The sequence below is a fragment of the Geotrypetes seraphini genome, chromosome 8 (genome assembly GCF_902459505.1).
Source record: "Geotrypetes seraphini chromosome 8, aGeoSer1.1, whole genome shotgun sequence".
NCBI lineage: Eukaryota > Metazoa > Chordata > Amphibia > Gymnophiona > Dermophiidae > Geotrypetes > Geotrypetes seraphini.
In genome coordinates this window covers 174,090,905-174,115,651 of record NC_047091.1, presented here as the reverse complement: position 1 = coordinate 174,115,651, position 24,747 = coordinate 174,090,905, and the positions used below count along the sequence as shown (strand labels likewise).

At 44.7% G+C, this 24,747-nt stretch overlaps 1 protein-coding gene across 2 annotated transcripts in view; it reads left to right on the top strand.

Annotated features, from left to right (window-relative positions):
• The window catches only part of MN1 (MN1 proto-oncogene, transcriptional regulator), a 124,310-nt gene extending 118,882 nt beyond the window's left edge, over positions 1-5,428 (top strand). The window contains exon 2 of one of the 2 annotated variants that reach the window (XR_004540362.1): positions 1,237-1,358. Coding sequence is in view for 1 of the 2 variants with exons in the window: in XM_033955147.1 (XP_033811038.1) it covers positions 1,237-1,421 (185 nt within the window). In the remaining variant the exon portion in view is untranslated. Of the gene's footprint in view, positions 1-1,236 lie in introns of both variants that reach the window. The other variant, XM_033955147.1, reaches the window with a different exon arrangement.
• The last annotated feature ends 19,319 nt before the right edge of the window (positions 5,429-24,747 follow it).

The window sequence follows — 24,747 nt, the reverse complement described above, 5'->3', positions numbered from 1 at the left end:
CCTCTCATGGCGAGAGGCAAGTTCTGTAGGCAGTCAGCCGGTGAGGGCACCTCTCCTCGCTGGCGCCTCGACACCTCTATGCGCCTCTCCTCTTGCAGCACACCCCCCCACCCCCCCTGTGGCAGCTAAGGGCGTCAACATCCGCGCATTTCTGGATGCCCTCCAGCTGCGCTACAGGGTTTAATGTGCCTCGGCTTCCAAAAGTTTGCGAGACATTATGCTATTCTATAAAAGGCACTTAGCCAGGCGTGTCCTTTATAGCAAAACACTGAGGCCCAGATTCTATAAATGGCACCTGAAGTTAGACACTTGGATTGGTGCGCCTCGCCGATCTAGGCGCGAACTTAAATTGATGCTGTTAATGCGTGATAATGAGCTCATAATTGGCAAAAATTAAAATTAATTGGGTGGTAGGCAGCTACCGTTTTCGGAGCGGCGCCCGCCTGAAAGTGGGCGTGGTTAAGGGGCCGAGTGTGGGCGGATCTTGGGCACGTTTTGCATCTAGGCGCCTAAATTGGACTTAAGCACCGAATGCGCCAGGTTCCTTGGCGCCTTTTAGGCCTCCTGTATAGAATCGGGGCCTGAATGCCGATTGCTTCCGGCACACCTTTTTTTGTTTTTAGCGCCGTTTACTGATTCCGGCCCTAAGCATACCGTTGAACAGCCAAATGAATAGATTTAGACTGGGGGGAGTGCCCAAACATGTTTGGGGAACCAGCGGGGCTGATGATGAAAAAACTGGTCGGCATATTGTGTTATTTAGGGCTCCTTTTACTAAGCCGCGTTAGGGCATTAGCGCGCGCCAGACGATAACGCCAGCATTGAGCTGGCGTCGGTTCCAGCCGCATAGCGCGGGGTTAGCGCGCGCTAAAAATGCCAGCGCACCTTAGTAAAAGGAGCCCTTAACGTTGAAATGGAAAGAGAGAAAAAAAGACGACCCAATTTTCCACGGACGAAGGAGCAAAGCAAGCGCCAAAGGACTGTGGGAAACAGCAATGTTCTTGACTTTTCTTTTTATTTCTTGCAAAAATCTTCAAATGATGTTGACAACTTTGATTACATTGAGATTGGGTTTGGGTTATTTAGGGGGTCTTTTACTAAGGCGTGCTAGCCGATTTAGCTCACGCTAAATCGGCTAGCACGCCTTAGTAAAAGAGGGGGTTAAAGTTGGGTTATTTGAGCAAGCTTTGAGACAGAAACGTCGATAACGCTTGTTTTGTTTTTCATCTTTTCCAGTGCACGACCTTTCCCAGAACAAGACCTCAGCAGCGCCGCAGAACAGCAGCCATCTGCAGTGCCTCTCGGTGCACTGCACAGACGACATTGGTGAGGCGAAAGGCCGGACGCCAGTGCCGACGTGGAGATCCCTGCATTCGGACATCTCCAACAGATTTGGGACATTTGTGGCTGCCCTGACTTGAAGAATATTTTTTTTGTTCGCTTTTTTTTTTTTTTTTTTTTTTTCAATTTGATTAATTATTTTTTTATTTTTAAAACTTTAAAGGGCCACTGTTGCTATGTGGGCTGTTTTCTTAGGTTGGTACCTGCTTAGTGGCATATGGATTGGAAAGGGTTAATTTAAAAATACACCTCATTTTAAAGAAATTTCTTCTGCCACAGTATGTTACCAGTGTTAAATCTTCTGCAATTAGCAAACTTATGCTTTTCTTTTTCTCCTGTTAGATAATACTTTTCCCATTTTTTTTCTGTCTAAACTTGGTGTACATTTTGAAAAGGGGGAGGGGGAAGGAACAGAGGGTAGGGAGAAGAGGAATCTGTTTTTCTTTATCAGCACAATGTTTGTCCAAGTAGTATATATCCTAAGAGACAAAACATTCTCTATTTTCCTCTTTTTGGTCGGCGCTGAATGGAGTGGAAATCCTGAAGAAAACTACTTTAGGATTAGTGAAGGCCGGACTCAAAGCTGTCCTGATAAGAGTAGATTGGTTAACCCTAAAATGGTCCTCAAGGATAAAGCACTGTGGCCGCCATATTAGTTCTCGTCAATACCAGGAAATAAAGTTTAACAAACAAAATTAAAAGATGATGATTATCCTTTTATTGGACTGGCTTAATCCATTTCTTGTTGGGCCTGAGGTAGGGAGCGTCAGTTCTTGAAAGCTAGTTAAAAACTGCGATAAGCTAGGCCAACAAAGTGGTGTCACTTCACACTTATGTTTTTGTTTGTTTAACCTTTATTTACATGCCTGCATTTTGTTTGACTGTGTTCGTCGTCGTCGGTATGCATACGGCCACCAGAACCTTTTGCTAATATCAATACGGCCAAACATTTGTTACTTCCTGTCTACTGAAAACCAAAATGGCTGCCTCTCTGAATTGATGAGCAAACTGTCTTGCAAGGCCTGCATTGTCTGTGGCTACTGCAGTGTCTTTAAGACATTACGAGAGTCTTTTGTTAATGGTTAGAGACACAGTGATGCTGTTACCCCATGCCGTCTGCTGCAGAGCCAAAAGAATACAATGGGCCTTGTGGCAGATAACATGCATTGTTTTGGTAAACGACCCTTTAAATCTCTTTGTTTTGCTTTGTAATGTCAACATACTATAAAGACTTTTAGGATAATTCTATAAATTGGTGTCTCAGTCTAGGTTCCCCAGTGCTGTGAGCTATTAATTTTATAACAGTATCTTGATACCAAGATTCTCTTATAGAATACTATTTTAAGGTTGCATATCCGGGTGTAGGCATGCAGGTGTAAGTTGGCACACCTAAGTATAGCGTTACCAGATTTCCTCTTTGAAAAAAAAGAGGATGCCTGGCCCCGCCCCATTCTACCCCACCAGCCCCGCCCTGTTCTGCCTCCAGCTCCGCCCCTTCGCTCCCCAGCCCCGCCCACCACAAACCTCCCCGCACTCGGAGGCCGCGTTTGGAAGCCTTCGCGCCTGCGTGGACTTTGGCGCAGTGATGTCACACGCATGTGCGTGCAATGTCATTGCGGTGACGGCCGCGCAAAGGCTTTCCAGACCGCGGCCTCCGAGCTCAGGACTTCCAAAGCCCAGACCAACTGCTGGGTTTTGGAAATCCCTCCAGGTGTCCGGACCGTCCTCTAAAAAGACGACATGTCTAGGTTTTTCCGGACGTACGGTAACCCTACCTAAGTACCACGTGACACATACGGTTCATAATATTCTATAAACGAGGTGTCTAACTGGGAGACGAGCCCATGACCCACCAATGCTCTACTCATCTGTATTCCCCCTTACAGTTAGGTGCGATGCAGTGACGTAGTAAGGGGAGGAGGGGGCGGGGCCTCAGGCGCCATCTTGGTGGGGGAGGCAGCACCCGTCCTTCCGCCGGTGCGAGCCGCAACTCCAGCCTGCTGCTCGCACCAGCGTCGGCTCTCCCCCTGATGCCGCTTTCGGGTCCCGCGCCTATGAAGTGACGTCAGAGGGAGAGCTGACGCGGGCAGCCAGTTGGTGATGCTGTTCGTGCCGGGAAAGTTAACGAGCTGTGGGGGAAGGGAAGGGGGGGCCACTTCCCCAGGCACCTCTCACCCTCTCTATGTCACTGGTGCTGTGGTATTTAGATGCCACCTTTTTAGAGCAGCGCCTATTGTACATAGGCACCTATCCGTTTAATGGTGCCTCTGATATGTGTAAGTGGTTCCTACTTTATGGAATTTCCCCCTTTGGAACTAAGTTATCCTTGTGTAAAGCTGACTGGGAAAACAGAGATTCTACATAAGCAAGCTGCATTTGTTCGTGCAACTATTTAAAATAGCACAGGAATGTGTGACCAGGGCAGAGTTAATATTGACCCTGACTTACCAACTGGCAAATTTCTTTGCGCAGTGATATTTGGCGAGGCCTTCAGTTTCCCAGAATGCAGTTGTGCAACCCCTTGTCAACTCTGTAGCTTTGTGCCCATCCCTGCGATTGGCATCACACTTTTCAGTAGCGTCAATACAGCAAAATTATTTCATCTCATTTCCTTACTGGTCTGCAGCCCCCAACTGGTTGTCACATGGGGATCCTGGTAGGGCCTTAAGGGGTAAAATCGCCCTGTTTGAACCCTTGAATCTGTCTTTGTGTGGCAGACTGCCCTCTCGAGTTATCCTCCTGTCAAATGTGATGCCCATCAGAAAGAAGGCCACTCTCTAAGTCATTCCATTCACCTTCCTGGACTTAAATGGTGTCACTCTTTTAAGGATCTGAATTATCCTGTTACAGCTACTGAAAGTCACAAAACCCCCCATACATTAAAGACTGTGCTGGTTGAGAGTTTATGGATCTAACTTTGGCTCAAACAACTGGGGGTGGGTGGGGGAGATGTGTGTATCTGTTCCAAGCTTGGTAGTGAATTCATTGCTGTTGGATCAGGTTTGTTTTTAATATGAAGTTTTCTGCTACAAGGGATTTGGAGGGTAAGTCTATAAAGTGCTTGCTAGATTTAGGTTGCGAGAAGGGCCTAAATGTCTCTTACGGAATACTGCCTACTGGAAAAGCATATGCCATGATTTGATGGTGCGTCCTTTTCCTGGAGGGTTTATGCATGGGCCGAGCATGTGTGGCGTATACATCGTTCCAAGTTTATTTAAAATTCGTTAATCTGCTTATCAGACTTCTAAGCGGTGCACGTAAATTTAAAATTGAAGGGAATTACAAAAAATATTCAAGCAGACATACTAAGATTTAAAAAAAAAAAATCAAACAAACGTACTGGAACAATTGTGCAGATAGAGGAAGAACGACGTCTGTTATACATCCAAATTAACCCTTTATTTGGCATGGTTGCTCAGAAGCAACATGGGTTTTTCTATGGCTCTTATGGGAGCTCTGCATCTCCAACTGCCTGATACTGTTGCTCTCTTCAGCATCAAAGCTCCGTAAAGCGGCCGTTTCGCCATCTGCCAATTAAAGGGTTAAAGAATTACGCGTATGTGTGGTTAACGTCTAGACTCGGTCATTTACGGTATGCCAGCAATAGGGTTGGTGTAAGTAATCATGCTTAATTCAAACACCGTTGCGGCCATTTTGTCAGTGTCCCATAAAGAAAAGTAGGCGTCTACTTTTCTCTATAATTCAGATGCTTATAGCAGGTGATCTGCTATTGAACTGCTTAGTATGGGAGGAATGCCTCTAAAAAGTATGCTTTGACATTTGTTTGTCAATTACCTAAACCAGGTGTAGGCAATTCCGGTCCTCGAGAGCCACAACCCAGTCGGGTTTTCAAGATTTCCACAATGAATATGGCACGAGATTGATTTGCATCCAATGGAAGCAGCCCTTGCAAATCATTCTCGTGCATTTTTATTGTGGAAATCTGGAAAACCCGACTGGGTTGTGGCTTTCGAGGACCGGAGTTGCCTACCTCTGACCTAAACTAATTTAATCCTGTACTTATAGACCGCTCTTGCCCTCAGAGTCTGGAGCAGTGTACAATCAAACACTGAACTAGAATTACATAAATGAAAATAAGGAAAAAAAAATAAAAATTGACCCTTATTCAAAAAAATGGTGGAAAACATAAGTTTTAAGACATCTGTGAAAACCAGAAAGAGATCTGTTTCTTCACCGGTAAAGGAAGCTCGTTCTAGATTATAAAGAGACAATGCCGTTATCTTTTTACGCTGAACATTCCTAAAAGATGGACATATTAACAGATAGGAATCATTTGACCTAGAAACTTTTCTGATGGAACGAAATACCACTGAGTCACATTTTCTGGAGCCAACCCCATGTAAAAGTTTAAATGCAAAGCCGAGCTAATTTAAAGAAGGCTCGCGCTTTAATAGGAAGCCAATGAAAAGAAACCAACAATGGAGAAACGTGTTCACGTCTTTTCTCTCAAAAAATCAATCTGCCGTTTTCGGCAAAAGTTTGTCATCTTTTCATGAGCCTATCTGAAATCCAGGAAGATAAAGAGTTAGAATAGCCCGACTGTGATATAACCATAACCTGGACCAACATTGCAAATTGGCTCTCATGGAAGTAAGGACAAGTAACCTTTAGTTGCTTTAATTTAAAACAACACTGCTTAAGTAAATGATTAATTTGGGCTTCAGAGGTCAGGACGGAATCTAATATGAACCAAAAACTTTAAGATGAATTTACAACACAGGCTGTCCCCGGTTTAAGAACGAGTTACATTTTTAAAACTGTTCTTAAGTCGGATTTGTATGTAACTCAGAACTTGTAGATTTTAAGCTTCTTGCTACTTCCCTCTGCTCCCAGCTGACAAAAGGGCCGACTGTCCCTACCAGGGTTCCCTCTGAGGTACAGCACACACAACCACACGCTGTTCTTAATGGGGCCATGCATCATTCCTGAATCTGCTGCAGGAGAAGTGTAGGAGTAATACTGCTCAGTGAAATCAAATGAAGCTGCAATCACGTTCTTAAGTATGAGTTGTACTTAAGTTGGGTGTCTGTAACTTGAGGACTGCCTGTATTCAGAACCTCATTTTTCTAAATTAACAGTGGCTGAAGCTTTTTGCTCTCCATTTCCCAGCCATCAAATTTTTGTTTTAGCTGAATATATCGAGCCGATTTTGATTAGACCAAGGTTCAATCTTGTTATGCAGGATAAAAATTTCAGTTGTAATAGGGTCATGTCCTTAGGTATGGTGACAATGATAAAAATGTCATCAGCATATGAATGCAGTACTCTCCTTGTGCATGTATGATAAGAATCAAGGTATATGTGTATGATATATGTGCACATAGGCACATACATAAGAACATAAGATTTGCCGCTGCTGGGTCAGACCAGCTGTCCGCTCATGCGGTGGCCCTTAAGTCAAAGACCAGTGCCCTACTAAAGTCTAGCCTTACCTGTGTACGTTCTGGTCCAGTAGGAACTTATCCAACCTTTTCTTGAATCCCTGTAGGGTGCTTTCCCCTATAACAGCCTCTAGAAGAGCGTTCCAGATTTCTACCACTCTCTGGGTGAAGCAAAAGTTCCTTAAGTTTGTACGGAGTCTATCCCCTTTTAACTTTAGAGAGTGCCCTGGCTAAGTGCTCTGTAAATACGCACATATTTTGCAAAGTGGGTATGTCACAGGTAGGTGTATCCATAGGCGGAGTCTGGATGGAGAATGGGTGGGACTCACACTTACCTGCGTATCTTATAGGCATTTAAGGGCAAACACTTACACCGGCTCAGTGGCTAGCATAAGTAACATAGAAACATAGAAATAGACGGCAGATAAGGGCCCACGGCCCATCCAGTCTGCCCACCTTAATGTCCCTCCCCTACCTTTGCCCTGTGAAGAGATCCCATGTGCCGATCCCATTTGGCCTTAAAATCAGGCACGCTGCTGGCCTCAATCACCTGTAGTGGAAGACTATTCCACCTGTAGTGGAAGACTATTTACTCGAGTAAATTATAAACACACGTTTCTGCTGTTCTGCTCGTATTCCTTCACAGAATAGGGGCTTTTGGATTCTATATATTGCGCTAAAAGTTGCATGCCGAATTTTGAAGGCATGACCCAAGATGCACACCCAACCGAATTGAGTAATGAGCCCTTTACTAGCAATAATTGCACACTAGAAACCAATTCTAGCTGTTCCGTAAAGATCTGCGGAGTGCACATAGGTTTTAGAGCATGTATCTGTTGGCGGCATTCCTAAGAGTTGCATATGGCGTTCTAGAATTAGGTTGATCCGGGTCCCAGTTAGGCACCAGCAGGCCTAAGTCCTATGTTCAGCGGTTATGTATGGATCCATGCCTAAGTGCAGAGTCTATAAAGTGTGCGGGCGCTATATAGGACCACATGTAGCGCTGATTGGGGGGGGGGGGCATGAAATCTCGAGCGCCATATACTGAAAACGGGTGCAAATTTATGGTGAGGTGGACTTCAGTTGCAAAGGGCCCCCTAGATGAGTACTTTAGAAAATGTACGGCTGTGAGTAATTAGGAATCTCGCGTACCACTACCCACAGAACTGCGTTATATAGTAGATTTGATCCCCACCCCCAACACACACTCTTCCATTCATAAAAAATTTCTCTAGATTTTGGATTAAGAGATGGCATAGCTAAAGTACCTTGGGATATTAATTGCTTCCAAAATGGCTATTAAAAGGCACAGAAGAAATACTGTTCTGTTTCCCCTTGACGCCAGGCTAACTTTTTAAAATTTTGTAGCTTTTATTCTGTACTCTTCCCTCTCCGTATTCGCGGTGGTTAGGGGCAGAGCTAGCCCAGGATATATTTAAAAAACGCGAATAATATTCAGGCCGGTTTTGCCCCTAACCCCCGCTTCCCCCCGGCTATTTTAAGCTCTGTAAGCCTCCCCTTAAGCCTTACCTGGTGGTCTAGCGGGTTTTCGGGGCAGGAGCGATCTTCCCACGCTCCTGCCCCGTGCAGATCGCTCACAGGAAATGGCTGCCTTGAGCTCCCGTAGTCTCTCGAGCCATTTCCTATGAGCGATCTGCACGGGGCAGGAGCGTGGGAAGATCGCTCCTGCCCCGAAAACCCGCTAGACCACCAGGTAAGGCTTAAGGGGAGGCTTACAGGGCTTAAAATAGCCTGAAAATTTAAAATGGTTTTTTTGTTTTAAAATTGCGAATAACCGAATCCGTGGATGCTGAAACCGAGGATTCGGAGGGGGAAGTGTATTTGATTTCATACTTGACCTGAACTTTAAAACATGTATCAAGAAGTTGATCCTGCAACATGCTTCCAAATTTTTATTTTTGCAATCCTAAAATATGAAAAAGGGAAGGATTGTCATCTGTCTTTGTGGGTGACCAAGAGCAGCCCATTGCTATATTGCATTTTACTCTAAATTTTGGCATTTTACTCCAAAGTGAAAAACATTCCTGCCTTAGCCCAGTTACCGTTTGCTTAATGCAGGCCCATAGTAACAAATACCATTAGTAAGACTATGTCCTGCAGCCTGCTTTTATAAGGTCCACTGTACAACTGGTTGGTCATGCCTACTTCGTTCATTGCTTCAGAATAAAGGGGTAGATCTTCAAAGGGGTTAAAGCAGGAGGAAGAGGCTTCTGCCCATTTAAACCAGTGGTTCCCAACCCTGTCCTGGAGGAGCAAAAGGCCAATCGGGTTTTCAGGCTAGCCTTAATGAATATGCATGAGAGAGATTTGTATAAAATGGAACTAACAGGCATGCAAATCTGCTCCATGCATATTCATTAGGGATATCCCGAAAACCCAATTGGCCTGGTGGTCCTCCAGGACAGGGTTGGGAACCACTGATTTAAACCAAATCAACGGAATGTCCCTAGACCAGGGCTGCCCAAGTCTGGTCCTCGAGATCTATTGGCAGGCCAGGTTTTCAGGATATCTGCAATGAATATGCATGAGAGCGATTTGCCTGCACTGCCTTGGTATGTAAATCTCTCTCATGTTCATTGTGGATATCCTGAAAACCTGGCCTGCCCGTAGATCTCGAGGACCGGGCTTGGGCAGCCCTGCCCTAGACATTCAGCGGGATCGATGTTCTCGAAGCAAGTGTTGGATGAATCCTCATAAATTCCACACAGGGAGCAATGTCAAAAAATGTTTATTAAATATCGATGGGATACAATCTTATCCACATAAAATAGCAATAGTATAGACCAGGGGTGTCCAACCTGCGGCCCTATGAAGTATTTTGTGCGGCCCCGGTCGAGGGCGATGCAGTGTTTTCCTCTGCTGCCCCCGGGTGTTTACCGTCTTGCCGGCTCCCTCCTCTGTCTTGTTGCAGCGTTTGTGCAGCCCCAGAAAACATTTTTCGGACAATGCGGCCCAGGGGAGCCAAAAGGTTGGACACCTCTGGTGTAGACCCAACATGGTCCATGTTTCAGTTGGAATAGCCTTCCTCAGGGTCCCGACATAGGGTATATGATGGTACCGAGTACTAGTGTAGTTGAGAGCGATGTATCCAATAAAACCTGATGCGTGTAAATCACAGATGAAAACCAGACTCGTCGAACTCTTAGCCTCATCATGGTACTACACTATGGTCATGACAGCTAAAATGTTCTGTGGATTTCTTAGTGAAGCAATGTAGGGAGCAAAGGTTTACACGCATCAGGTTTTGTTGGATACATCGCTTTCATCCACCTAGTACCCGGTACCAACATATACCCTATGTCGGGACCCTTGAGGAAGGCTATTCCAGCCGAAACATGGACCGTGTTGGGTCTACACTGCTACTTGATGTGAATAAGATTGTATCCCATCGATATTTAATAAACATTTTTTGACATTATTTCCTATGTGTAATTTATGAGGATTCATCTAACACTTGCATCAAGAACATCAATTCCACGGCTGTCTTTGTCTTGTTTGGGACTCCAATCTCATTGTGGAACATTTGGGGTTCTTTTTGTGTAGTATCTAGACCACGGGTGTCCAACCTGGGGCCTCGTAAAGTATTTTGTGCGGCCCCGGTCGAGGGCGATGCAGTGTTTTCCTCTGCTGCCCCTCGGTGTTTACCGTCTTGTCGGCTCCTTCCTCTATCTTGCTGCAGCGTTTGCGCGTTTGTGTGGCCCCAGAAACATTTTTTTCGGTCAATGCGGCCCAGGGACGCCAAACGTTTGGACACCTCTGACCTAGACATTAAGCAACACTCAACTATACAGCGCAGTGGTGTAGTAATGGGGTGGCGGACCACCCCTGGTGCCGTCTTCACGGGAGGCGCCAGCGGCTCACCACCTCTCTGCCCTCACATGCCTCTCGAAATGTTCGCCGGCACGAGCGGCATCTTCCACTTGCATGAACCAGCCTTGGCTCCCTTCTGACGTCATGTCCTGGTCACAACGTGGTGATGCAGGGCTCCACCATTCTGGGCACCAACCTCCCTCACTATACCACCGGTACAGTGCCACTGAATATACCCTCTGGTATATAGCACTGTGTGGTTGGTGCATGGGTAGAGTCGGAGAGGAGATACCAGTTATGCAGGCATCAGCCATTCTTGGTGCAGGTGTCTGCATGGCCAAATAGGACCACGCCAAAGGCATTCCTTCGAGCCACCAGGATGCTAGCCGTGAATATTAGCCAGTACCCACCAGGCCCGCAGATCACTCAAATATTCATTACTGGTGCCTGAATATAGCTCCAACATTGAGGCCCAAATTCTGTAATCAGCGGCTAAAGTTAGGCACCTATTTTAGAGGCGCCCAACTAGATAAGCGCCTATCTAAATTGAATAACGAGCTCAATTAAGCTTTTTAATCAGATTGAAACATAGGCGCCTATCAAGAAAGCGCGATTCTATAACAAGGCGCCTCTAAAAATTTAGGCGGCCTTCAAAAAATAGGCGCTATGCATGTTAGGTGTGGGCGTGGCTACGTGCTAGGCGCCTTCTTACAGAATCACTGCTCTTAAGTGTGCTTGAGCGCTCGCATGGACGCCTAACTTTGAGTTGCGCTTAGAGCTGGCCTATTTAATGGGCGCCTCCAAAATAGATGCCCCTCAGCGTGATTCGCTAAACAGCGCCCCATTTGACTTGAATCGCGCTGAACGGCGCCTCTATCGGCCTTTGAGTATCTGGGTTGGATTGGCTTTAAAATTGCAGGCTGAATTTATTTTGGAGGGGGGAGGGCGAGAACCTGTTTTATTTCTATGTTAACGCTGTAGGACAGAACGATTTCAGGCGATTGCGCTATTAACCAATAAAGGACTGCGGCTCGGTAACGTTCTGTCTTGAAAGCATCAACCTGTGTTCCAGGTATATGTCCCATGAATACCTTCCATAAATTTATGCAGTATGCATGATTTTGTTAATAAAAATAAAATGATAACTATCAGATCAGAAAGAAATGGGAATTAAGTCTTGGATTATGCCTAGGTTTGGTTTTCTGGTTTTAGGTCTACTTTGTTGCACAGTCGCGTTTTATCCAGCATCGACTTGTTAATGAACTTTAAGCAATTATATCTAGGACCAGTGACGTAGCAGGGATGAGCAGCGCCCCTCTCCCGCCCTCTTCCCCCTTCCCCCCTGCCGTGCATCCCTTCCCTGTACCGTTTTGATCCCATAAGTGACGTCAGGGAATGTGCCGAAGCAGATGCGAGCGGCCAGTTCGTGGCTGCTCGTGCTGACGTTAGAAAGGGATGGAGAAGAGAAGGGGCATGTGCGTGGCAGGGGGAGGAGTGGGAAGAGGGGGGGGCAGAGAGTGGGAAGGGTGCCAGTGCCCTGAGGAAGACCATGCCCAGGGCACACCACTCCCCTGCACCCCTCCTTACCATGCCACTATCTGGGACTCCTGGCTTCACCAGTAAAAATAGTGAGGCACACGGATCTTGCGATGTGGCTTCGTTTGCATAGCGAGATTCGGCAGCCATGGGGATTGCAGTGTCCAGAAATTTTTGCAGTTTGAATCTACAAATTCATTTCAGTTATGGGCAATTTTATAATTACACAGGCATCTGGAAAATCAAGAATAAGGTCCCTAAGGGAATTGGAGAAACAAAGAAATCGTGAAGAGTCGATGCCCAAGATGAAGGCTTTATTCAAAGAAATAAATAATCCACATAAAAATGTCTAGGGCCTTAACCTCTGGGAAACATATGGACCCACCATGGTCCGTGTTTCGACAATCTAGTCTTCTTCAGGGGTCCCTACGTGGTCCTAAATGCAGTCTTCATCTTGGACATCAACTCTCCACGATTTTTTTGTTTCTCCGCTATTACTCTCTGTGGAGGAAACCAGGGTCAATTTTCTTGTTCTAAATCGAGCATTTGGGGGCTGATTCTACAAATGTCTCTTTGTTAGGCGGCCGTAGGCGTTGTATCACTGCCAAGCTTAAGTCATCCGCTTTGTTAAAACCTGCCTAACAATCCATTAAAGTCAAAAAATGTAGCTGCATAATGTTCGCCTCTTGAAGCGTCGCCGTGGTTGCAGCAAAGGAATGGCTACAGCCAAAGTAGGCGTGGCCAGTGCCGTAAATTCCATCAGGCGTCGCTGGAGATGGGGGGGGGGGGGGGGTTTCACACGAAAGATAAGAATCGGCGAAGCAGGCCTTCGAAACCCTGGCCTACATTTCCGGCGCCTACCTTTCGCGCACCTCACGACGGACCCGCGACGAGCAGCGCTTTTGGAGGCGGCCGCCCCGAGCGGCGCTGTTTGCCGAACTTGGCTCTTAAAGTCAACGCACGCTCCCTGAATTCTTTCTATTACTGTTGAACGTTGGTTAACGTTGAACAAACTTAACCCCCAAGAAAATGTTTTGTTTACATCGGATAAAAATCTCCCATTCCCTTACTCGTACGGATCACACCACGCAGTGCAAATTTTAAATAGCCGCCTCGTTGCCCGAATTATCTACGAACTACCAGATGTTTACAGCTTTAAGACGGCCTTAAGCTAACTAAACAAAACCAGGAAAAAAAAAAAGGTTGTTTTTAAAATTTAGTTTATGAGGGAAATTTTTTTCCAAACACTGGTAATCACTACTGCATAGCAAATTGTGAGGGATTTTTCTTGCACATGTAAAATATTGAATCTTTAATCTGCTGTGTGTTAACCAATCTTGTATTCTTTATTTTTCCTCTTTTTGACTCTTGTTAAATTCATTTCTTAAATGCTTGGTTGGAAGACTGTGACATTAGCTCATGAAAACTGAGTGTTATTTTTCTTTAAAAAAAAAAAAATACTATGTAAAGTGCAGTCTTCTGTATTCATCCATATTGTATATATCTGTATATGTTTTACTGAGCTACTAAATAACAATAAATATGATGTTAATGGTGGCTTTTGAGTATGTGTACAGTAATTATACATTGAGGTGTAGATTCTATAAATGACATCTAAAGGTAGGCACCAGGTTCGGCTTGCCTAGCCAATCTAGGTTACAATGGCATAGGGGGGTGCGGGGTGGTCTGCCCTGGGCGCGATCTTCCTCAGGGTGCTGGCACCCCTTGCTGTTCTCTGCCCCCTTCCCAATCCTCCCCCTGCTGCTCGCGCACCCCTTCCTCCCATATCTTTTTTAATTTCAGCGCAAGCAGCCACGAGCTTGCTGTTTGCGTCGGCTTTGGCGCTCTCGCTGCCGTCACTTCTGGTCTTTACAAATATGGTAACCCTAGATGGAAGTAAAACCCAGACATCTCAATCCACCCTATAATGCTGGACTTCTTATCATTTAGCTTGAACTAATTCTGTTTGGATGTACTAAGCTTTAGTAAAAGGTCCCCTTTGTTACCTTGGCTTCTTGAGCCTGGAAAAAAGAACGGAGGCCTTTTCCGGGCAATTCCCTCAAAAACTAAGCCCTGTCTTTGCATCCTCTGTTGTTGCCATCGGTACAGAGCCCGTGTAACTACCAGTAATGTATCCTGCTGTTTACTTTGCTTGGTCTCCACATTTGAGAGGATATCTTTGAGTAGATTTATCTGGCTCCTTGCCTCAGCTTCCTGCAGTGTCATTGCTATCAGAGCGGCAGACTTGACACACCAGCTAAAAGCAATGCAGTTGTTAGTTAATCCATTGGATAAGACCTGGGTATTTGTTGTGACAGTTCTTTTTAGGAATTTCTCTACATATTTGCTCCCGCAGGCCTGAATATTTGGAGTGGAGGAATAGCCTACTGGTTAGAGCAGTGGTTCCCAACCCTGTCCTGGAGGACCACCAGGCCAACCGGGTTTTCAATCTAGCCCTAATGAATATGCATGAGAGAGATTTGCATATAATGGAAGTGACAGGCATGCAAATCTGCTCCATGCATATTCATTAGGGCTAGCCTGAAAACCCGATTGGCCTGGTGGTCCTCCAGGACAGGGTTGGGAACCACTGCTCTAACCAGTAGGCTATTCCTCCACTCCAAATATTCAGGCCAGCGGTGACAACAGGGTACGAGGGTTCAAACACCAATATTTAGGGTTACCAGATGTCCAGATTTCCCCAAACATGTCCTCCTTTTGAGGACATGTCCAGGGGTCCAGTCGTCAAATGAATTGATTTGCTAATTTCCACTATTATTCACGCATAAGACGACTGCTGAGTAGAGAGTTGCGCGGGACAGAAATCCCGCCCGTCCCCGCCAGGATCCTCTCCATCCCCACCTGTCTCCGCCAGGATCCTCTCCGTCCCCACCTTTCCCGCAAGAAATTACCTCCATCCCCGCCCATCCCCATAAAAAGCAGCAATTACTTCTGACAGGATCATCAATTCCACAGTTTCTTTTGTGTCTGCTTTCCTTGTGGAATCTCTTTGGTGGAACCCTTTTTTTTGTTTTCTGTTCAGGTAATTAGCTTATAAACCCCTCTTTTACTAAGGCTGACATGTCCATTATATTATATGGACGAACCCTGCTTCCAAAGCTTTCCATCCCCGTGGGAGTCCCGTTGGCTAGAGGGGGGTCCCCGTGGATTGGGGAGGGATTCCTGCGGGACTCCCGCGGAACCCGCGGAATTCCCACAATCCCCGTTCCCGTGCAGACCTCTACTGCTGAGTTCCCCATTAAACTGGCACATGCCTGGGACTGCTAGCTACACTTATTGCATGAGTGCCTGTTGGCAATTGTGTTCATTGATTGTTTTCATTGACTTTTATTGACTTCTATTAATTGTTTTATGTAACTAATAAACCTGTGAGCGTCCAGTTCATCAACTCCACTTCACCAGTTTTGAGCACCGGTTGTGGTTTACGCTAGAGCAGGGGTAGGGAACTCCGGTCCTCGAGAGCTGTATTCCAGTCGGGTTTTCAGGATTTCCCCAATGAATATGCATTGAAAGCAGTGCATGCAAATAGATCTCATGCATATTCATTGGGGAAATCATGAAAACCCGACTGGAATACGGCTCTCGAGGACCAGAGTTCCCTACTCCTGCTCTAGGAGGTGATAAGTGCTACCACAGGGGTAAGGAACTCCGGTCCTCGAGAGCCATATTCCAGTTGGGTTTTTGGGATTTCCCCAATGAATATGCATTGAAAGCAGTGCATGCAAATAGATCTCATGCATATTCATTGGGGAAATCCTGAAAACCTGACTGGAATACGGCTCTCGAGGACCGGAGTTCCTTACCCCTGTGGTAGCACTTATCACCTCCTAGAGCAGGGGTAGGGAACTCCGGTCCTCGAGAGCCATAATCCAGTCGGGTTTTCAGGATTTCCCCAATGAATATGCATTGAAAGCATTGCATGCAAATAGATCTCATGCATATTCATTGGGGAAATCCTGAAAACCCGACTGGCATACGGCTCTCGAGGACCGGAGTTCCCTACCCCTGCACTAGAGAATAAATCAACCCCCCAATCCCAAGCCAATAGGATACTTCAATTCTTCTTATACTCTGTTTCTCTTAGGTAATGTGCACCATAACCCAGACCTCAGAAGCACAACTCGCTGCTCAAAGTGTAACCATTTCATCAAAAAAAGGGGGCTTCTTTGGATCACAAAATATTATTATACCAATTTTTAGTCACACATAAAGTGTATCAACTTATACACAAATTAATACGATATAAATAACAACCTGCTCCAACCATTAATACAGATACCCTAATTTAAAGAAAACTTTCCCAAATAATGAATTCACTAGGAGGTCGAAATATCATCCAGAGCAGACATGTCAAACTCTGGCCCGCGGTGTACCGAAATTTGGCCCGCCAGCCAATTTCAAATTTCCCCCAAAGCTGGCCCGCTGGTACAAACGCCGCATAATTTGTAGGTTTACGCAGCCTGCAGAGGATCGCTGGTTGGCAGTAGCGATCCTAGCAGGCCGCCGTAGCCTCAGCTGCACGTTCCCTCTGGCGCGGTCTCACCCCTCCTCTCACGTACGGGACCGTGGGTGGGACCGCGCCAGTGGGAACGTGCAGCTGAGGCTACGGCGGCCTGCTAGGATCGCTACTGCCGACCAGCGATCTTCTGCAGGCCTCGTGAACCTACTGATGATGGAGGCGTGAACCTGCATAGTCAGGTCCCAAGCAGTCACAGAAATATCTTGCACTGCCCTTCTGATCCCCAGTGCTGGGAAGCTCTCATATACACACAAGCAGAAGAAGAAATGAGCCTGGCACTGCTCAATCCATCCCTCGGACTCCAGAAAAGAAAGGGAAGAAGAAATAAGGAGAGCTGGTGTTAGACGGTGAGCGTGAGCTAGGACCTAAAAGAGAGAGGAAAAGTCTTATTTTTGTTTTGTTTACATCACAGAGCCAGCGTGGGGTTAGAGAGGTTGTATCTTATAACCCTATACTTCTACTAAGACTAAGGGGGTCCTTTTATTAAGGTGCGCATTTAGTGCGCGCTAAATCGGTTAGCGTACCTTAATAAAAGAACCCCTAAGTATCTAAAAAAAAAATTGGCCCGTGACTTAGCCTTTTTTTTCAGATTTGGGCCCCTTATACGATTGAGTTTGACACCCCTGATCTAGAGCCTTAGCAGCTCAGTACATAGAACCTCTTATAACATATATGTTATTTCAGGTCCTTATCCGGGATATATCATTTGGGAAAGTTTTCTTTAAATTAGGGTATCCGTATTAACGGTTGGAGCAGGATGTTATTTATATCGTATTAATTTGTGCATATGTTGATACACTTTATATGTGACTACAAATTGGTATAATAATTTCTTGTGATCCAAAGAAGCCCCCTTTTTTGGATGATATGATCTCATCGTGGGTTGGATTAGTTTGAAAGTGATCCGTGTTCTTCGTTTGATGACCAAAGTGTAATCATAGCAGCTAGCGTAACCTGCAGCTTCTTCACTGGGCTTATTTTTTCTTAAAGTGCTTCTCAAATAAAGTGCTGAAATATTTAAAGTGCTCTAAGTGCTTAAAGTGCAAAGTTATTTATGTTTCTTTTCTCAACTTCTAACTTCATTTTAACTTTAAACTTTTAAGTACTTTTCTTATAGTTAAATGATCGGGAAACCTGCGATCCAACATATTTTGCATGTGCTACGCTTTATCAAGGATCGATTCCCTACAACAGATCAGAGAGAAAACGTATTTCAAATATAATCTCATATATTCTCTCCTAAATTTACTTTTAACAGCGCCCACCTCGACCATTCCATCGCCACCCGACCATTTGTTTGTAAAGTGTCTAAAGATGGTGGTGGCGTGCTTCTGCTTCCTTTTCAACTTCCTTAAAACCAGCTTACTAATGACATCATCATTGCAGAACACCGCATTCAGAACAAAGATGCCCAATCTGCTCCCCATTCAATCCCCTGGGCTCAACTACCTTTAATGTATAAATCCATTTTTGCTCCAGAAAATTTAAATATCTAACTGCATTACCACCCTCCCTCCCTTCTATCTTATCTATGATACGCCATCTAAGGTCTCCCAATGTATGATTTTTATTACACCAGTGTTGAACCAACGGAGCCTAAAAGGACTCCGTCGAGATACTAGACTTATGTTAAACTAAACTAAACCTTAAGTTTGTATACCGCATCATCTCAATAAAGATAGAGCTCGGCGCGGTTTACAGGTAATTCAATAAGTGAGGGTAGGACATGGCGACACCAGAAAATATTTCTTCACCGAAAGGGTGGTTGATCGCTGGAATAATCTTCCACAACAGGTAATTGAGCCAGCAGTGTGCCAGATTTTAAGAAAAGATGGGATTGGCATGTGAGATCTCTTCATGGAGGTAGTTAAGGGATGGGTCATTAGTGGGCAGACTAGATGGGCCATGACCCTTTTCTGCTGTCATTTTCTATGTTTCTATATTTCTAATAAGAAATGAGAGGTTATGAAGAGGATAGCTAGCTTTATATTTTAAATAGATAGCTTTATGTTTTGGAGAAAAGCCAGGTTTTCAGATGCTTTCGGAATAATTGGAATGAGCCTAGGTTCCGCTGCGGAGCAGGGAGGTTATTCCAAAGCTCAGTGAATTTGAAGAAAAGGGATTTCCCCTAATTTACCTGCATACATGACACCTTTTAATGAGGGGAAAGATAGTTTGAGTATATGGGCGGATCTGGTAATGTCAGGTCTCGAAGAATTCCAGGCTAGTGGGATTAGGGGAGGAAGTATGCCATGTAGGATCTTGACAATTAGGCAGGTACATTTAAAGTGAATCCTAAAAATCACTGGAAGCCAGTGAAGTTTTGACAGAATCGGGGAAACATGATCGAATTTACTTTTTGCGAAGATCAACCTAGCCGCAGTGTTCTGGATCCGCTGAAGTCTTTGAAGATTTTTCTTGGTTAGACTTAGATAGATGGAATTACAATAGTCCAGTCTGGAAAGAATGATCGATTGTACAAGGACAGCAAAATGTTGTTGGCGGAAGCAGGATCTCACGTTGCTCAACATGTGAAGACTAAAAAAACATTTTTTACCAGAGTTGAGATGGTCATTAAAGGAAAGTGTAGAGTCAATAATGATGCCCAAAACTTTGCTTGAGAATTTGATCTGTGGAATGAGCATGGGTAACTGATCTAATTTTGGGCCAAGCCAGAGTAGTTTTGTTATGTTCTGTTAAACGAACTTTCAGGCTCCGTTGGTTCAACATTAGGCGTTGGCCTAATGTTCTGGTACCTACCTCAATGGCACCCAGTGACATCTAAGTTAGGCTTACCATATTTTTCTCTGGAAAACCCTGGACACATGATTCCATCCCATTCTACCTCCAGCCCCACCCTATTCCTCCCCAGCCCCGCCTGGTTCCGCCCCAGCCCTGCCCCCCACGACATCTCATCTTATCTTCTGGACGAGCTCCAGCCACGTCTGGAGGGCCTGGAGCATGTGCGAGGTTGTCCCCGCATGCTCAGAGGCCTTCCAGATGCAGCCAGAGCTCGTTGGGGCTTTCCAAAACCCAGACAAATGCCGGGTTTTGGAAAGTCCATCCGGGAGCCCGGACAGTCCTCTAATAAGAGGACATGTCCGAGTTTTCACAGACGTCTGGGAACCCAAACCTAAGTTCACTTAGGCACCGCTAGGCGTGATTCTACAAGTGACGCCTGGCAGTTGATTGACAACCATAGAGATTGACGCCTACAATGTAGGCGCGCTTAGGCGCCGTTTATAGAATCTGGCCCTCAATGTCTAGCCAAAATTTAGCTGCATTAAATCAAGAGGGTTAAGGGTTAAGATACCAAAAGTATTTATGTACTCTCAGATACCCGTTACTCGGATCATCAAAGATCTCAATGAGTTTGTATATACGGGTTCAGATATCAATCATAGAGTACCGAAAATGCAAAATAGTGCTCTAAAGTGCTATAAGTGAATAAATAATCAAAAATAAAGAAATTAATATAAATATATTGCACTTATCTTAATACACCCTACGGGACCCGTTTCACCCGACTTGGGCTTCTTCAGGGGTCAAATATTAGTATTGTCTCGGATTAACAAGACAAAAATGGCGCTTTAATCCGAGACAATACTAATATTTGACCCCTGAAGAAGCCCAAGTCGGGTGAAACGGGTCCCGTAGGGTGTATTAAGATAAGTGCAATATATTTATATTAATTTCTTTATTTTTGATTATTTATTCACTTATAGCACTTTAGAGCACTATTTTGCATTTTCGGTACTCTATGATTGATATCTGAAACCGTATATACAAACTCATTGAGATCTTTGATGATCCGAGTAACGGGTATCTGAGAGTACATAAATACTTTTGGTATCTTAACCCTTAAGTTAAGCCAGTCTACAATAGAGTTGATCTGTGGATTACTTAGACTTGGTACATTGTTTTTCATTTAGTTTTAAATCAAGAGGGGCCAGCAGCGTTCTGATGACGGAAACAAACTATTTGGTCCCTGTCTAAATAAATGTATCTGTTTAGGAGGTCTGCAGTCCTACGGAAAATGGACAAGTTACCCATTGAATTGGAAGTTTTATCTTAAAATTGCTTATCCTCATGACTGATCTTCAGTGGCCCAGACAAATCAGCGGATGGCCACCAGGATGGTCTCGGGGCTCAAGGATCTTCCGTATGAAGTAAGGCTGAATAAATTGCAGCTGTACTCACTTGAAGAATGAAGAGAGAGAGGGGACATGATTGAGACATTTAAATATATCACGGGTCGTATCGAGGTGGAAGAGGATATCTTCCGTCTTATGGGACCTTCGTCCACCAGAGGGCATCCGCTGAAAATCAGGGGAGGGAAATTTCATGGTGACTCCAGAAAGTATTTCTTCACCGAGAGGGTGGTCGATCATTGGAACGAACTCCCACGGCAGGTGATTGAGGCCAACAGCGTGGCAGATTTCAAAAATAAATGGGATATTCATGTGGGATCTCTAATGAGGTAAGGGCAGGGGGTGGTGAGCAAAATCAAGGAGAAGGGTCACTAGAGTGGGCAGACTTGATGGGCTTTGGCCCTTTTCTGCCGTCATTTTTCTATGTTTCTTTGCATCCACCCCCGGTCTGAGCGCTGCCCCCTTCGTTTTCAGCAAACATCTCAGAAAAGTAGAATTATAGCTAAAGTTTAATGCCATGCACCCCCCCCCCCCCCCCGTCTCTTCTCTTTCGAACCAACTAGCTTCCAGACCAACTGGACAGATAACGTCACTCCTCTTAGTTTTAGTCACTGCACTGATTAATGCATTGGGTCCAGCTTCTCAAGAAAAGCAGTTTAACAAGGCAATGAGGGGAAGCCAAGGGATCCCAAGCTGTACAGCTGGGATTAAGTCAACTGAGAGCCCTAATGCCACAGCGCAGGAATCAGCACTTAGCCAGGCTGCCATAAAATTAATTGACTCCATAAATAAAACAGGTTAGGCACAAGAAACCAGGTAATTAATTATACAACGGCTGGCTACATGAGGTTTTCCTTCCATTGAGTGCAGCAAAAAAGAACAATTGTAGGCCATGTGACACCTGCTAGCGTTCCAGATCTTTATCATATCAACGGCAGTCCAATAGATTCCCAGACAGGCAGGCAGGATTTCCTTCTATTGAAAGCAGAGGGTTATATAGCTACCGTATTTACCATACTTACCTTTTTAGCTGCCCCTAACACAGGTTATTCTTTCCATGCTTTGCTGGTTCTTCACTTTGCAGACAAGGGGAAACTTGTTTCAAAAGGCCACATTTTCTCCTTTCTTCATAGAAACCTAGTAGTTGTTCTCTTGGGTTGCTATTTTGCCCTTTGTCCTCCATATCTCAAAAAAAGAGATATAGCAAAATTAGAAAATTTACAGAGAAGGGTGTCAAAAATGATAAAGGGAATGGGACAATTTCTCTGTGAGGAAAGGCCAAAGAGGCCAGGGCTCTTCAGCTTGGAGCAGAGACGGCTGAGGGGAGATAGGGTTAAGGTCTGTAAAACCCTGAGTGGCATGGAGTGGAACGGGTAGATGTGAACTGCTTGTCTGCTCTTTCCAAATATACAAGAACTAGGGGGCATGCAATGAAGCTACTAGGCAGTAAATTTAAAACAAATCAGAGAAAATATTTCTTCGCATGCGATTAAACTTTGGAATTCATTGCCAGAGACTGTGGTAAAAGCAGTTAGCAATGCAGAGTTTAATAAAGGTTTGGACAAGTTCCCACAAAACTAGTCCATAAGTCATTATTAAGATGGACTTGGGGAAAATCCAATACTTAAGCATAAAATCTGTTTTGGGATCTTACCAGATACTTGTGGCCTGGATTCACCACTGTTGGAAGCAGGACACTGAACTTGATGGACCTTTGGTCTGCTTCAGTATGGCAATGATTACGTTCTTAATTTAATTTCTTTACACATACATATACAATAGTCTTTAATTGTGTTCGGGGCTTTTCTTTACACACTAAACTAAACTAAAACTTAAATTTATAAAGCTCTACTCAGTTTACAGTGTATAATGTTAAAGGTAAAATAATAAAAATGAAAATTTACAATAATCAATATTTTAGATGTTTACAGAAGATTTGAAAAGAATCTAGTTCTCTCAGCCAAAGCCATAGTTCAGTTAGTTTGAAGAAAGACTTCCCCAATTTACTACCGTGTTTCCCCAAAAATAAGCCCTAGTTGCCAGCAGCAGCATCAGCAGCACTCCCCCCCGCCGCGAACCCATCTCTCCCTCCCATTTGAACCGTGAGACAGAAATAAATGTACCTTATAACAAACCGGCAGCGGCAGCAGCAATCTAGATAGGCTGCTTCACGGCCTGGGCTGTTCCTCTGCCGCATTGCTAATGATATCAACAGTGATACGGCAGAGGAACGGTCTAGGCAGCAAAGCAGCCTGTCTAGATTGCTGCCGACGCTGCCGGTTTGTTATAAGATACATTTATTTCTGTCTCGTGGTTCGGATGGGAGAGATGGGTTGGCGGGTGGGGGGAGGGGGCAGGGGGATAGAAAAATGCTATATAGGGGATGGGAGAAAGGGAGGGATAAAAGCTGCAAGGAATGGGAAGGAGGGATAGAAGCTGCAAGGGTTCTGCTGCACAAGGGATTGGAGGGAGGGATAGAAGCTGCAAGGGATGGGAAGGAGGGATAGAAGCTGCAAGGGTTCTGATGCACAAGGGATGGGAGGGAGGGATAGAAAGATACTGCACAAGGGGATGGGTGAGAGGGGAGAAAAGATGCTGCACATGTGGGGGAGAGAAAGGAAATAGGAAGAATTGGAATGGAAGAGAGGAAGGGAGAGATGATCATTGTACATGAAAAAAATAAGACATTCCCAAAAATAAGACCTAGGGCCTTTTTTGGGCCCAAAATTAATATAAGACAGTATCTTATTTTCAGGGAAACAGGGTAGTAGAAGCTATACCTTTCAAAGAGGGAAAAGACAATTTAAGTTTTTGCATAGTTCTTTTATTTTTCAAATTCTTTATTCATTTTTCCATCTTACATCAAGAACACAATATTACATCATTTAAACCTCGTAAACATCACTTGTATTTCTTTTAACATCATCTTAAAAACATACATTTATACACTCTCTCCTTCCCACAAATATTTTAATCAAAAATATCATATAAATATTATCAATTGATTTAACCTTAATCTAACTTTATACCCTTCCCCCCTCCCCCCTATGTATAAGTGTACTTTCAATGGATAATGGTGTCTAATCATTTCAATAACTTGTCAATGGCCCCCAAATCTTTTTAAAATTATTATAATTCCCTCTTTGTATGGCAATTACTCTTTCCATTTTGTAAATGTTTTTGCATTGTTCTAACCAGTCCACATTTTTTGGAGTTCCAAGACAGGGGAATTAGTAGCGGTCAAATGCCGAATAAGATCTTAAAGGTTAGACATGCACATTTAAAGTGTATTCTGGTAAATATTGGAAGCCAGTGTAATTGAGCGAAAAGCGGCGATACACAGGGCAGGATTAACCAATAGGCCAAGTAGACACGTGCCTAGGGCCCGAAATTGTCAGAGTAACATAGTAACATAGTAGATGACGGCAGATAAAGACTCGGATGGTCCATCCAGTCTGCCCAACCTGATTCAATTTAAATTTTTTTTTTTTTTTTAATTTTTTTCTTCTTAGCTATTTCTGGGCAAGAATCCAAAGCTTTACCCGGTACTGTGCTTGGTTTCCAACTGCCAAAATCTCTGTTAAGACTTACTCCAGCCCATCTACACCCTCCCAGCCATTGAAGCCCTCCCCTGCCCATCCTCCACCAAACGGCCATACACAGACACAGACCGTACAAGTCTGCCCAGTAACTGGCCTAGTTCAATCTTTAATATTATTTTCTGATTCTGACCCGATGAAGGAGGGCATCAACATTGATTTTTCCAAACGGCGATGGGCCCCTCCAGCATTGATCGGCAATGCGAGCCCCCCAATTGGCAATACAGCCCGCCCCCCCCATCGATGGAAAGTAAGACAAGCAAGCAACGCAGGTAAGAAAGGCAACAGGAACTGTAATTGTGCAAGCGGTGCTGCTTGCCCAAAGCTTCCCTCTGACGCAGCTTCCT